The 14320-nt window shown below is 45.3% G+C and overlaps 1 protein-coding gene across 1 annotated transcript in view; it reads left to right on the top strand.

Moving 5' to 3' along the window:
- LOC104165589 (kalirin-like) overlaps positions 1 to 14320 on the top strand; it is a gene marked incomplete at its 5' end in the record, with an annotated part of 34004 nt that overhangs the window by 5095 nt on the left and 14589 nt on the right. Inside the window, 3 exons of the mRNA XM_009705251.1 lie at positions 621 to 868; positions 4108 to 4231; positions 5602 to 5661. Of these exons, the coding sequence (XP_009703553.1) occupies positions 621 to 868; positions 4108 to 4231; positions 5602 to 5661 (432 nt within the window). The remainder of the gene's footprint in view (positions 1 to 620; positions 869 to 4107; positions 4232 to 5601; positions 5662 to 14320) is intronic.

Here is a 14320-nt window from a genome sequence, read left to right as displayed (position 1 = left end):
AACTGAACATCTATTTGCAGTACTGGCAGCAGCAGTATTCAGTCTTCTCGAATATCCATTAACCACCCATCCCTGAAGAAGTCTACTCTGATGGTATAGAATAGTTTAGACCTTTTCGCACGTAACAGCTCACAGGGTGCCAGTTGAAGGTTATAATTTGGGTGCATGTGCACTGCACACAAACCACCAAAGAGTCAGTAACCATCAGCAGGGTTTGGACCCTGCTGCTGGCTGCAGTTGACGAAAGCCACTGACCTATATTTAAGATCATGAGATGTGTGAGTATTCATTTGACTTCTAACATTGAGCCGTCATTGGTCTTTCCCCCTATCTGGCTCAGCACAGATCGTTGATTTGTAACACCATGCAAATGAGAACATGGCTGGGGCCCGGTCACTAGGAGCTGTGAAATCTAATGTGAAATAGGAGGCTGGTGTGTATCAGATTACTGCCACCTTTCAGATCCTTAAAATCCTTTTCTACAGATGTGAACTTTCAGTGTTTTGTATCTTTTGTCCCTGGTACAGTTAGGCTGGAAATGAAGTAGTGGGATTGCTGCTGGAAAGGCAGGTTCCTCAGCGCTGCCTGCTCACCGGTTTGTGTTGTGTCCATTTTCACAGACTGATTTGGGAGGGTGCAATGGGACCTCTTCCATGGTGGTGATTAAAGATTACTATGCACTGAAGGAAGATGAGATCTGTGTGAATCAAGGAGAGGTGGTTCAGATCCTTGCTGTCAACCAGCAGAACATGTTCCTGGTGTACCAGCCTGCAAACGACCACTCTCCGGCTGCTGAAGGATGGATCCCTGGCAATATCTTGGCTCCCCTCACTAAATCCGCTACAGATAATAGCGACGGAAGCATCAAGTAAGTGCCATGTTGGCTTCGCTGGGAGCACTATGTGGATTTTTTGAGGAAAAATAAAAAAATAAACAAACCCAAATGGTAGGGTTTTCTGATTTTTATCTACAGTGCCATTGGAACAAGCTGAGTGGTCAATCCGCAGCATCGGGCAGCCTGGGTGGATAGCTCGGGTTTTGCTTATTTTCATTTTGTGGGGTTTTGTTTATACTTTGGAGAGATATAAAACCATAGACAGTTAAAGATATGTTTTACATTACACCATTTTACACCAACATGGACCTGCTTGGACTGGACTTATATTTATGTTGTATTAAGTTACTAATCTATATATTGGTTATAATAGCATCTAGCAAAAAAACCCCCACAAACCCACAAAAAAAATCCAGGCCCCGTGTTGGACTGAGGTTCGCTTCTCAAGGAGGAGAGATTTTGTTGTCTATGGCAATTTCCTTGTACAGCTTGTATCTTTTTTTTTATTTTGTTTTTGTTTGTTTTTTTTTTCTGTTTGCAGTAACTTTTGTAATATATTTTTTGGTTTGCAAGACCCCCATCCAAGTACATTCCTGTATAAAGTATTTTGCACTATTTAAAAAAAAAAAACAAAACTCATATTGCTGAAGTCAGGTTGTGCAATATAATGGATAGTCACAATGTTCATCATTGTACCTGTAATGTAACTAATTTTAACTGTACTATTTTAAATATGTAAAATAAATTTTCACCATGAGCATGTTTTAATGAGGTAAAAGAACTAGTTTGACCCTTTTTTGGTTTTGTTTTGGTTTTTTGTTTATAACATTTTGTTGCTTATTTAACAAATGTGTGGATATATATTTTTCTTTTCTGATTTTTAGAAATTTGTCAGTCTGAAATGACTAATGCAAGAAAGTGGTTTTTTGGTATTAAATACAGAAGGTACAACCCTCTTTTCAGTAATACCTGTTGATTTCTTTTAACATCTAAAATGACTAGATGGTAATGCATGATGTGTGCTACAAATTGTGTTACCTTACACAAGTGCCTCGAGGTGCAGAATTGAACACGAGGAAAGATTTTGTGACAGATGCACTAAAAAAAAATTCGATCTCTGCTGCAGTTTCAGTTAAGAGAAAAAATGACTTTAACTGTCAGTCAGTAATGAATGCTACTATCAATTGCATGTTAAGCCAAAGGGATTGCTTAGCATGTCTCTTGCACATCCACCACGGCCATTCCCGGGTTCCTCTCTAACCACAATACGCAACCACGTGCCCTTAGATTCATCCACGGCACCAGGCTCCTGGTGAAGACTCTGATTTCATGGCAGCTGTACAGTCAAATTCTGCGTCAAATTATGTAGTCGAATGAATTGTGGCCAGGAAGGCGTAACAAAATTGAAAGACACATGCATTGCACTTCTCTCTTTCTCACTGCAGTGAGATTTAAAGTCTTAAATCATGTTTTCAGAGTCAAACGGCTAAAACAACCCTGAAACCAAAAAGATGCTTGAATAATAGAAGTCCTATGGGTAAAAAACAACCCGGAGCTGGTGTTAATCTTCAGCTCTGTCTAGTCTGCCAGATCATATTGACTAATTGATATAAGTAATAAAACTGTTTCTTCGGTTGACAAATACTCTACACAAAATATGTTATCAATACAGTAGTGTTGGGACCATGTATTTATTATTCAGCAATAGGTCAAGGAGTTCATCAGCCATGTCCTTAACTCTTACCGTATCTTAAAGGGAAATGTAACACTCCTGAAGTGTTGGATAACTTCCCCTGCTCTGCACAACTAATTTGAACCTCCTCCAGAAATGCCCAAATACCAGACAGCACTTACTGTCTGGCTGAGATGTGCAGGGTGCTCTGGTGCTCCTTGTGCTCAAAGACGACTGCCCGTGCCAGCTGTTCGCAGTGGGGACACTAATCCTGGTTGCAAAACCAGTCGATATGACCCAGTTCAGTCTTGTGTCAGTGGCAGCCAGCTGTTAGAAGGCTGGTAGTTTACGTTTGTTTTTTTTTTTAATTTGAACTATTGTACAGCTCCCATCAGGTCCTGAAATGTAACCAAAAAAATGCTTAGGAATCAGGCACAGCGTTCATGGGGGAGCGTCGGCTGTGTGGGGCATCCTTGGAGTCCTACCTTGCTAACATACTGCGTTTTATTGGCATCGCAGGTGATCGTTGGATTACATGCAACTTGCTTTGTAAAATGTGTCAAGGTACTGTAGACGTGACATGTGCCAAACATTGGGCTTAAACATGCAAATTAAATTTGCATGACTTAAAGGTGGGCAGATGCTTTGAACCTGGATCCCAACTCATCACACTGCTGTTTTGAGAGCTTTCTGCTTTGGACAACATACCCTTTCCCAAATCCCCCCCAACCTGTCCACTATTTAAATCAAATTAAATCCATACTAAGAAGTGTTTTGTTTTTTTCTTAATTTTTATGTCTGCTTTGATATGCAATTTCTGTTGTCAACACAGCATTGCTCTTACAAAGGGTGAGATGGTCTATTATTGGGTTTTTTCCAAGTGTTAAGCTCAAAGGAGCAGTAATGAGGGGTGAAATATGTACTGGAAATCGTGCCTGCTGTGATGCTAGCCAAAAACCGTAGACTGACTGATGTCCTCCCTAACTGGACTGGCAAAATCAAATGGGAAATTCTTGGTCTTGAGAGGCACAGCAGAGCTTGTCATTTTAGGAAATGACTTATCTCTTGGAAATCTAATGATGTAGCTCCTATTTGTTGAGCTCTTTATGTTCTGAGCAACATGTAGCAAGAAACACCTTGAATTTCTTAATTTTTTTTTATTTGTTCTACTCAGTAGTCTATTAAGACCATTCTCATGTATTTACATTTGTTTCACTCCTCCTAACTGACAAGATTGAGGGCCAAATTGGCCTTTTAACTGCAGTAAAAATAAAACAGATTTCTATTTGTGGCAATGCAAGACAAAGTCCATGAAACCAGATGACCAAGTTCTAGTTGCCTGCTTCCATCATGGACATTTTTTTCCTGCTCCATGCATTTAAACAACAAGTGTGGCACAACATCTGCTTCGCAGAACTGTTTGGTTTGGTTGGTTTTTAACTTCAACTCTCATTGCTGAGATTGAGATAGGCATATTGCTGGTGGCTTTCACCTTCTAGGGAATTGCAGTAATCGCAAATGTGGATGCTGGTTCCCCTTTCCAAATCCTTTCTTCCTGCTATGATTTGCCGTTTGATTGCTGCGTTTTTTGGTACAACAGGAAGTCATGTTCATGGCATACCCTGCGCATGAGAAAGCGGGCGGAAAAGGAGAGCAGTGGCAAAAATGAAGCCAATGGGCCACGTAAATCCAAGGATATTCTGGGGAACAAAGTCTCTGTTAAAGTGAGTAAGGCCATCTGAAAGCTGTGTGCTGCTCTCCTGCTTCCCATCCTTTTCACCCCCTATAGCATCCTCTCCTGAGAGAGGGAGGGGGCGGTGATTTTGGGTTTGTTTTTTGGTTTTTGTGGTTTTTTTCCACTTTAGTTATCTTTTTTTTTCTTTTTTTGTAGTATCCATTTTAGCAGGATTTTTGCATGCAAGATAAAATGCAGCCTTTGTTTTTCATTTTCTTTTTCCTGGCATCCCACTTCCAAGTAAGTAATCTTCATTAAAAAAACAACTGTGTATATGGTTAAATTACTGTTCCTAAAATTGAGACAATAGTGGTTTACTGACCTCTGACCTAGCCCAATCTGCAGCTCCGTCAGAGCAGCTGTAGCAGTGAGAAAGCCACTGGGTGAACCAATGGCCTTACTGAAGTTGCTAAGTTTTCTTTCAGCCAATATTTCACACCACATCTTAAGATAAGGGCTTCTCAACCTTGAGATGCTTAAGATTTTTGGTCTGGTGAGGTGGTCTCAATGACCTTTTTCTTTCCATATTATCAGACAGGGCAGAGATGCTGACTCTGTCTTGCCAGGAGCGGGGTCTCGTGTGTGTCTGTGTGTGTGTGTGTATGTGTGTGTCTGTGTCTGTCTCTCTCTCTCTGAGATCTCCCAGTATGGAAAAGGTTGAGAACTGTGGGGTTAATCTCCATCTCCTGCTGTGGGTGCCTGACTACTGTGCTCCAATTCAGAGGATCCATCCCTATAAACCGACCATGAGGCCTGCTCAGGATTAATCTGGGGCTTTCCCTCCCAACAGAGGCAAGCAAACACTTGTTGTGATTTTGACACAACCAAAGCCTAGCCTTGATTCAGGAAAGCACTTGAGCATGTCCTTTGGATCCACCCTCTCCAGGAGAGCCCATGATTAAGTGTTTTCCTTTGCGGAGGCTTTCAATCTTGTAAGCCTAGTGAAGTAGCCATGGCATGTGCAAAGGGAGGAACCCTGCCACTGCAACCCGGGTGCCCCTGGCACCCACTGCACAGCCACCCTGCAGCCCTGCCGTCAGCCAGGGAAGGACTGGGCTCGAGGGAAGCGGTTGCTCCAGCATGGTGGCCACGGTTCTTCCTCCTGTTGCTTCCTCCCTGTTTTTAATATCTGAACGACTTGCAGAATCACTGCTTCTTCTTTGGCAAAAGCATGTCTTTGCCTTTGCTTCCTTGGTTTTGTTGTCGGTTTGGTTTTTGTTTGGTTTTTTTTTTAAGAGCATTTTCTGTACTGTTACCCATTTCCATGCTGCTCACAACTCCTGTGCTGCTCTGCCCTGTCTAACCAATCTCTCTTCTAATCTCTTGTTCTCTTTCTTCCTCTTCATGCTGCCAAACAAGGAGACAAACAGCTCAGAGGAATCAGAGTGTGATGACCTTGACCCCAATACTAGCATGGAGGTAGAGACAATCATCCTTGTGATTTTTTTTTTCCAAGAACATGTGCCTGTTTTGAAATACCTTGCTGAAAGGGGAGCTGGTGTGTCTGTATCGCACATGCACATATGTGCCAATTAAGTGTGAGTCACACAAAGCACCAGTTCTGGTTTGGCAAGCATTGAACTGGAGTTTGGGCTGCCTTTGTGGTAAGGGCCGTGGAGGAAGCTGAGGAACAAGCACCTGCTGAGCTGGAGGCTCACGTAGCCACCCTCAGTCGCTGTTTCCCACCTGGGACCTCTTTCAATGAAACAATAATGCATGCATGTCAACTGCCGATAAACATAGCAACTTTCTATATTAAAAACATCCCTTGCCCTGGCAATACGTGCTGAGCTGCTAGTCAAGCTTGTGTTATAAGTCACTGGAGCAAATGTTGTTGCACCACTAGTGCTTTGAATTATCTAGAAGATCAGAAAAGACGTTTGTTTTTTCTCCTAGCAGAGTGGGAAGTTGCATTTCTATAAAGGTACTGAAGGAGAATGGCAAAACTGGTTGCGTGAATATACATGTATCACAGACAAGGCTGATGCAGATAGATGGACCCAAATTATGATACATTACGCTACTCTTTCTCTAGTGTGAAGCCACTGGTTCTAGTGGGGTGACCGAGACATGCCTTGTTGAGAGAACCTAAAGGAGCTTAAAATCATAACGAGTTATGTATCTGGTTCTCCTCAATTAATATCTTGCAGGACTGGTTTTTTTCTGTGGATAGTGACCACACCAAGCATTTGTATACATTGTACCAAGGCTGAAAGAGCTTCCTACTGAAACAGGCAAGGACAAAGTTCAGAGAGACAAGCGATTTTGTAGAGATGACAGGCAGGGCTTTGGAGAACGGGGATATCTGTGTCCTAGGAGATCTCCGGGATGCTGTTAGCCAGGCTGCATTATGAACGTTCCACAGAAGAAAGCTGGTCTTCCTCCTGGAGGGAAAAAAAAAACCTAGGGAGAAGTGTATTGAGATGCACCACCTCAGCTACTAACCTGAAGGCTCTCTTTTATTTTAATTGTGTTGGCGTAAATAAATCCAGCTTTGCAAAGGGGATGTGTACTAAAGGAAGGCTTTTGACCCAGCTGACACTCTGGAGATTGAATAGTCCTTACCACTAGAGCTGCATTATTCTCAGGAGCGTGTTTGTATTTTCAAAGAGCATTTTGCCCATCACTGGTAACAACTAGAAATATCTGTATTTGTTACAAGGCAGTGCCCAGTTGTTGCACATAAGTCTGTGTAAGCTTTAGATGACTGAAAATTGCCCTGTGGAGTAAAAGGTGGCTGAGATACAGGTATATTGTACAGAGCTGGGTCAGAATCACCAGTCTTTTTGCAGAGGATTTCTGTGTTTTGACTTTGCTCAACAGGAGGAAAACCAGATGTTTTAAAATTGTCAGTGGAAGGTATCCGAGTCCTTACACTGTTGGCATTTCTAGTTAGTTCTAGCATACTCCACACAGGTCTTTTTGTTTGTTTGATTTGGGTTTTTTACCGTGGTACGGTCTACTGTTCTTGCCTGCCTCTCTGAAGTTCAGAAGACCAGAGCCTTTCTATTTAAACCAAAAGACACTAATGTGAAGTCTTACCTATGGTATGAATCTGCTATTAGAGGAGTAACCGTGTGCCTGGTATGTGACTTGATTTACAGTCAGAAACCCTGTTCTGCATCTCCCAGGTCACTTGCTGGAGGTGACAGTGTCACTGCGCTGCACTGCAGTCCCCAGGAGCCACCATGCTCCTCATGGCTTGGAAAGCTCCAGTCTGCTTCTGAACAAAACACTTTGGGGCTGAGCTAATGTTTAAAATGGCAGAGGGAGAGAAAATAAGAGTGCAATTGTGAGGGTGACTTACTTAGGTCACACTGCCCTGCAAGGAGCAGCATGGCCCTCGCTTTATGCTAGTTTTAGTACATCTGCAGCCTGGAGTGCGTGTGGTCAGCTTGTTGGTCCGGCTAAGAAATATTGAGGGGAGGCATTGCTGATACCCAGCATAAACTAAAGAAAATCATCCAGAGGCAGCAGAGCAAGGACGGGCTCATAAACTGCTCATGCAGCCCTAGAAGAGGCCTTGGGGAAGTCTAGTCTGTAACGGTCTGGGGTATTCACTACTGGAAGCCACTGTTGTTCTCCCTTTCCCTTCATTATGAGTGTTTTGATTCTCCTTTTCAAACGTATTATGAGAAATGAACGATATTAAGGCCTTGGGAGCTAAACTCTTGTCATTAAAACAGAAGCAAGGCAAGCTACTTCCACCGCCAGAGGCCGGTTCCAGGCTTCATTGGTCTTTTAGGCTTGGTGTCCTAGGCTTAAATAATTGTTAAACAGCTGTGCTGCTCCTCCACCCCAACCTGTGTGTGCAGTGAAAATCAGCATCTCACCTGGTTTTTCTTTCCCTGCTCCACGTGATGCATCCCAGCGGAGCCGCTGGCGAGCTTCCAGGGGAGATGGAGACAGCATGATTCCTGCCTCAGGAGCGGGAAGACCTTGTCCTCACACCCAGCTCAGCTCTTGATGGATTTTATAGGCACTGGGAGTGCTGGTAGGAGAGCTGTGTCCTGGCCATCAACATTCAGAGGTGCATGAGGCCCTACCTGTGTCATTAAGGTGGAGTTGTCTGCAGCTATTATTACAGCCAGGTAATAACAGGGCAAGGCACCCAGCTTCTCTTACAGGACTGGCACCCCTGATGTCCCTCTTCCTCCCATCGTGCATGACAACGTGCACCCAGTGCTGGAATGGAGAGAGCAATCTCTAAATGCAAAGCAGACATATTAATTACTTGGAAATGTTGGTGCAATTTACCTCCAGCCTACTCACTGTGCAAGAAGTCAGTAAGCTGGTTGTAGTATCCACAATGTCCCACAGCCTCTGTGGTCTTTCAGATCTAGCTTTGCTTGCTATTCTATAAAATGCCACGTATCTGTTCAGTAGATTCCAGATTACTGAAGCACTTTGCCTTTGTTTCAAGGGGAAATATAGACGGAAAGAAATGTGGAGAACACATATAGCGAGAGCAGGAAACTGGAATTCTGAGTGACTGTTTAGAAGACCTCAAGTGACATTGCTGTGTTTTTGCCCACACAGGGACATGCTGACCCTGGAGAACTTTCCATTCATTGTAACTTCGACTACAAATAGTATCTCTTGGTGGCTGTTTCTTTTCTTATTAATATGTAATGAAAGTACATAAGGATGGAAATGAAATTTGGGTTTTTTTCCCCTAGTTTTCTGCTTTGTGCTGTTGTTTCACAAAACAGAAGGCGCAAACTCACGTGTTAGGCACTTAAGGAGCACGTGTGGCCATGTGAGGCATAGAAGTAACCTATATTTAAGAAAGTCGGAGACTCCCTTTCCACATATCTGTAGCTAATTGCCCAGGGACAGGCAACTCCACTTCTGGGAAGAAGGTGTATCCCCTTGTGAATCAGTAAATATAATCCACACCCAAGTCTGGGGTCCCAAACAAGGACGCTACTAATTGTCCTGCAATTCTGTGTTGTAACCTCTCATGGGGTTTCGATATTGCTGAAGGGGTCATAAGTCAACCGTGCAGATACCATTGGGCTACCTCTCTTGTCTAAGTGAATGTCCTTTTAGCAATCAGAGGACTTGGCTGAGCTAAACCTCCTTAAATGCAGTAGCAGCTCTTCCAGGCTTTGGGGTGGACGGCACGTGTAAGGATCTGACATGGCTCCAGACATCTTGTTTTGCACAGTGTGAGTCCAACTGCAGTGTGTTACAAGTGATCCTGACCAACACACAACTCTCACTGAGATCTAGTGTTTGTTCCAGTTTCTTAGCTGTGCAAAGGAGAGATGAAGTCCAGGCCCACCTCGAGTCAGTGGAAGTACCATCATTAGATTAGTGAGCTGGGCTATTGCCAAGGTACATAACTTGGGCTTCATAATCTATTTTTTTCAGTTATGACATTTTAGCATGTTAAGAACCACTCAGAGACACTTAGAGCAAGATAAGCCCTAGGAAACCTCCTGTAGGGAAGAATATTGTGTTTACACCCCCACAGTCCAAGTGGTTGAGTAAGAAATGGTTTGGTGGATACAGCATTGGCTCCAAGTCAACACTCAGCTCAGGCCAAGAATTCCCAAGTGCTTTAGGCAAGTGCCTTTACCCCCTGCCTTGAGTTGTCCATCTCCAGAGCAGATCTAAGATACTCTGTTGGCAAGATCTTGTACAATACTGGTGAGAAAGCCTTTCCTGGCCTGTTACCACACTATGAACGAGTACCATCCTGAGAACCTCCCATGTTTCCCTGGAGTGGCCTCCATGGGCGATGCCGCTGTCCTGCTGCCATGAGTCGCCAGGGACTGTTGAGCCTGACCAGGAAGGTGGCTCATCAGGTGTGATGTAGCCTCAGCTGGTAGCGCAGGCACAGTGGTTTAGCTTTTGGGAAAGGAAGAAATGACCTACTTCATCTGCGGGAAGAGGGTAGAGTGCTACAACATGGTGCCCGGAGTACCAGAGACCTCCCACAGCTACAGCCGTTGAAGCACACCAGCCATTAGAGCCTCGCAGCAAGAGCGTGATGAGGGCAAGAAGACTTCTGCTTCGCGTGAGTGCATGTACAACAGTTGGCATCCCTTGTGGCTTCTCCATCAGTCTTAAAGGCAGCTGAGCCCATCCAGGCTGGGTGCCAGAAAGCATCCCCCATCCCCACCGAAAGGCTGATGCCGTGGGACATCTCATCAGATACCATTCTCCTATTTTAAATGATATTTTCCCTTTGGCAGCATCTATCTATATGTTGCGGGATCCTTATTTTCTCCTTTTATCAAGAAATTTCTCTTGTTAATTTGTTTCTTGTTTTGGGGAGAGGAGGCTGGTGACACTGTGAGCTTGTCCCCCCAAAAGTCTCGAAGTAAAAGCTGACCTAGTCAGAGGCATATTGATAGATCTTTTCCTACAAATTAGAGTTGGCTTAATTCCTCTGTAAATCATTTCATTTTCTCTGAGAATCATTAATCTTTTTTGTTTTGGGGTTTTTTTTGAGTGAGGGAGGAAGGAACATGCTGCTGACTCTGCTACCAGCATGTGCAAATGCGTCAATATTTTATTTTAACTCAGTGAACAAGAAGTGCCATGAAGTGTTCACAAAATGCTGAGCTGCTTGTCTTGGAGTAAACATGCCCTCTACTGTTTGGATAAAGCATGGATCTTATTACAGAGGGCTTGATTTACAGTCTAGCCTTACGCTGTGGGGCAAAAAATATTCTCATTCCTGGTTTTGATGCACTCCCTTAAAATGGGACTGGAATGTGGCACTGAAGAATCGGGGCATCTGCTGGGCCCTTCTGTGCATTGCGTGCGTCTGGGCTGGGCTCAAGCCTCCTCCAGGGGGGTGGATTAGGCATGGCGAGGACATCCCTGCAACGGAGGAGCAAACCCTGGCCAAGGCGAGAAGCCCTCGCAGGCAGCCCAGCTGCGCTTGCAGAGCGTTTCAGGACCGGCTGCTGGCATTGCAAGAACGGTTTCTCGCTCCCCACCAGATACAGCATGTGTGCACAAATGAAAGATAAGCTCTGGCTAAGAATTACAGCGGTTGGAGTCACTTTGCAAGTGGACTTTGCTGCTGCTGCCGCTGACGCCTTTCTATCTTTGTAACATGAGCTTAACAAACCAGGAAAAAAGTGGTCCGGTACCGCAAAATACTGAGTTGCTGGATGCAGCTGAGCTGTGGTTGTTGGATGCACCTATGCTGCTTTTCTAAAGCCTGACTGTTACACTAAGTTACACTTAAATCCCTTAGATCTAAGTCACTTAGATCCCTACAGGTCCCCAAAGGCATTCAAGTATGGGCCTTGTGTGCCTTTCTTGGTTTGAGCCCTGGAACAGCACGGGCTGGAGGAGGGAGAAGCAAGGTCTATTTCTGGCTTTTTTTATTGAATAACCCTGACTCATCCTCCCATTTCTTTGTGTCACCCCCCGTCCATCCAGCTCCCTGTCTTTCCCTGGTCAGCATTAGACCCCACATCACTTGAGCAGAGGCCGTTTCGTGGTCTGCCTTTGTCACCTTGTGGGGTTTCCATTTTCAGCCGTCATTGTGTGGAAAACAGAAACTCTCCTGGCCACGGAGGGAGCATTACAAGTTTTCACCTACCCTGGACCAGGCTACAGGTATTTCATTCAATGGAAAAAAATAATCTATCTCATTTCAACTAAATTTATGTTCCTAGAAAAAAGAGCCAGCTGTGTTTCTTACCTGAGGAGGGACTGCATTGCCAACCAGGTTTCCTCCCTTAGGGTTTGTGTTTGCCTGGTGTGGACTGACACTGAAGATGGTGTGAGAAGTTTTGCGTTGGGCACTTCCATTGCCATGAGTTTGTTCGCTTGCAGGCTGGACTGGCGACCACAGTGGTGCAGGTGGTGTTTGCTGGGATTTCTTCAGGGAGCCCTTGTCAGCGTGAGACCCTGGGCCACCTTCCCCTGCTCATGGCCACTGTGGCCAAGGATGCTCAGCTGAGGGCTGGGCTGTGAGATCCTTGTTCAAACCCCTACGGACTGAGTGGGGTTTCAGGGCTGAGCCTCATGGTGCTTTTCAGAGAGAAGAAAAGTAAAACTCCACAAAAGCCACATAACCGGCAGAGGTTTTTTTCCACCTGGGAATCATAAAGCAGTGCAGATCCTTCCCTGAGGGAGTGATGCGCAGAAGCCAGGACTCTGGCATCACCCCCACAAACACCCCCACTGCCCTTCGGCTTGTGTGGGAGCTCCCTAGGGTGAGGAGGGGCTTTAGAAAGGGGGAAAACCTGCTGGAAAGGGTGGTCTTTCACCTCCTTTTCTCTGAGGGAGAGGTGCCTTGGGTTTGGAGCCCACTGCATTGCCTATGTGAACATCTCTGGCAGCATCATATGCTGCGGGTGCAGCATGCTGGCCCCTGAGCCTCGGCAGCTGCGGAGGGGCTGCACCCCCCTGCTCGTAATCCCCATTTCGGTGCAAGGCACCCCACCCTGCTTGCCAGCAGCCCACCCTGGGCCCCTTGCTGGCAAGGATTCCTGCTCTTCAAAGCAATGTGGCCTGGCTTTCATCACTCTGTAAAAGCCCTGAGAAAGAGAATTGGAAAGGGTTACTTGCATGGATTTTGACAGTTTTTCCAGCTTTTTGCACACACCATTATTTTCAAGAGGCTCTGGGAGGTGTTTGGCAAGTCTGTCCATAAGGGAACCCAGCCCCAGCACCGGCAGGACGCTGTGCAGACAGGCAGTACGTGAGCTCCCGTCTTCTGAGGGCAACAGGGCCACGCTCTGGAGCCCTCCTCTCCACCCACGGGGATTAAAAACCTATTTGGCAAATGAAGAAATCCTGTCCAAAAGTCTTGCACTTAATCTAGAAGGACTCCGTGGAGTCTGTCATCTCCTGCCATTCATGCATAGCTTGGAAACCCGGCCTGCCTGCGGAGAGAGGCAGCAAACCCCCGGGGCCTGGGAGCAGACTTGTGAGCCAGCAGAGCTGGCTTCTGGCTGCAGATCTGGCTGTGAACCTTTGCTTTCCTATTTCTGCCCTTCTCGCCCCGTCATTTGACCCCCTCCTTTAAATTAGCCCAAATCCCGTTCCCTAATTAAGTGATGTATTAAATCACTTTGGTAGCACTTAAACATTCTTGTGCAAACACGCTTTTATTTTTGTCTAAGCTTACAGCAGGCAAAAGCTGCAACATGGCTGTGGGGGTGTTGTTAGGTAACATTTTATTTATCAACAGATGAAGGTTTAGCAAAGAAAGTGTAAATTTCACCCATAGACTCTTTCAATATTACCTAGCAGCGGTAATTTTCTTTCTGATATTCCCATGGTGAGGCAAGGGAAAAAAACATTGCAAAGGCAATTATTGTAAATGATTGTGCCTTGGAAGTCATTAGAAATGTAGCATTATTTATTTATAGATATATCCGTTACATTCATCATTGTAGCTGCATCTTCTAATGAATCCTTTAGAGTTACAAAATTAATATAAAGCGTTAGGAGCATTTCTTTCTCCTGATCTCTAATCCTACAAGGACGGAAATTAGTGAATAATAAGGGAATTTAGTGCATGCTACAGAGGAGGAAGGGGAGAGCTTTGGAGGACAAATAGGTATTCCAGTTAAGCCAAAAACTACAAAAATGAAGATGTATATGCAAATGAGCTGATGCCTGGGGTTACTCAGCTGATAAAGAGATGGTCTCACTGAGTGAAAAGTGGCAAGCAACGGATATCCACAGAACAGATTTTTCTTCCTTTGCTGTGTTGTGTGAGCAATACAACAAGATCCATCTCTCCTTTTCCACATGCGCAGGTGGGAGAGAAGATGTTCTTCTTCATCCAGTGCCCTCTTGTCCCCCCATTTCTTCCTGTCCGTGGGATCCAGAGGGCTGTATGTGGGTCCTGGACCCTGCAGAGCAGCGATCGCTGCCTCTGAGCCCCTCACCCTCTCAGAGGGTCCCAGGGTGCCTGGCCAGAGGTCCACGTCCTGGTGTCAGTGCCCAGCTACACCCTTCAGATGGGGCTTTGTGCTTCCCAAGCAAAACCAGGGCCAGGAGGCACAGCCAGGAGGAGGAATATCTGACATGGAACCCAAAGAGCCTGGCTGGCTCTCTCACCCACTCTCACCTGCCTGCCAAGCTGAGCCGG

Source organism: Cariama cristata, unplaced genomic scaffold (genome assembly GCF_000690535.1).
Source record: "Cariama cristata isolate BGI_N322 unplaced genomic scaffold, ASM69053v1 scaffold19238, whole genome shotgun sequence".
Lineage (NCBI taxonomy): Eukaryota > Metazoa > Chordata > Aves > Cariamiformes > Cariamidae > Cariama > Cariama cristata.
The sequence above is the reverse complement of the archived record's forward strand: the minus strand, read 5'-3'. Positions and strand labels throughout refer to the sequence as shown.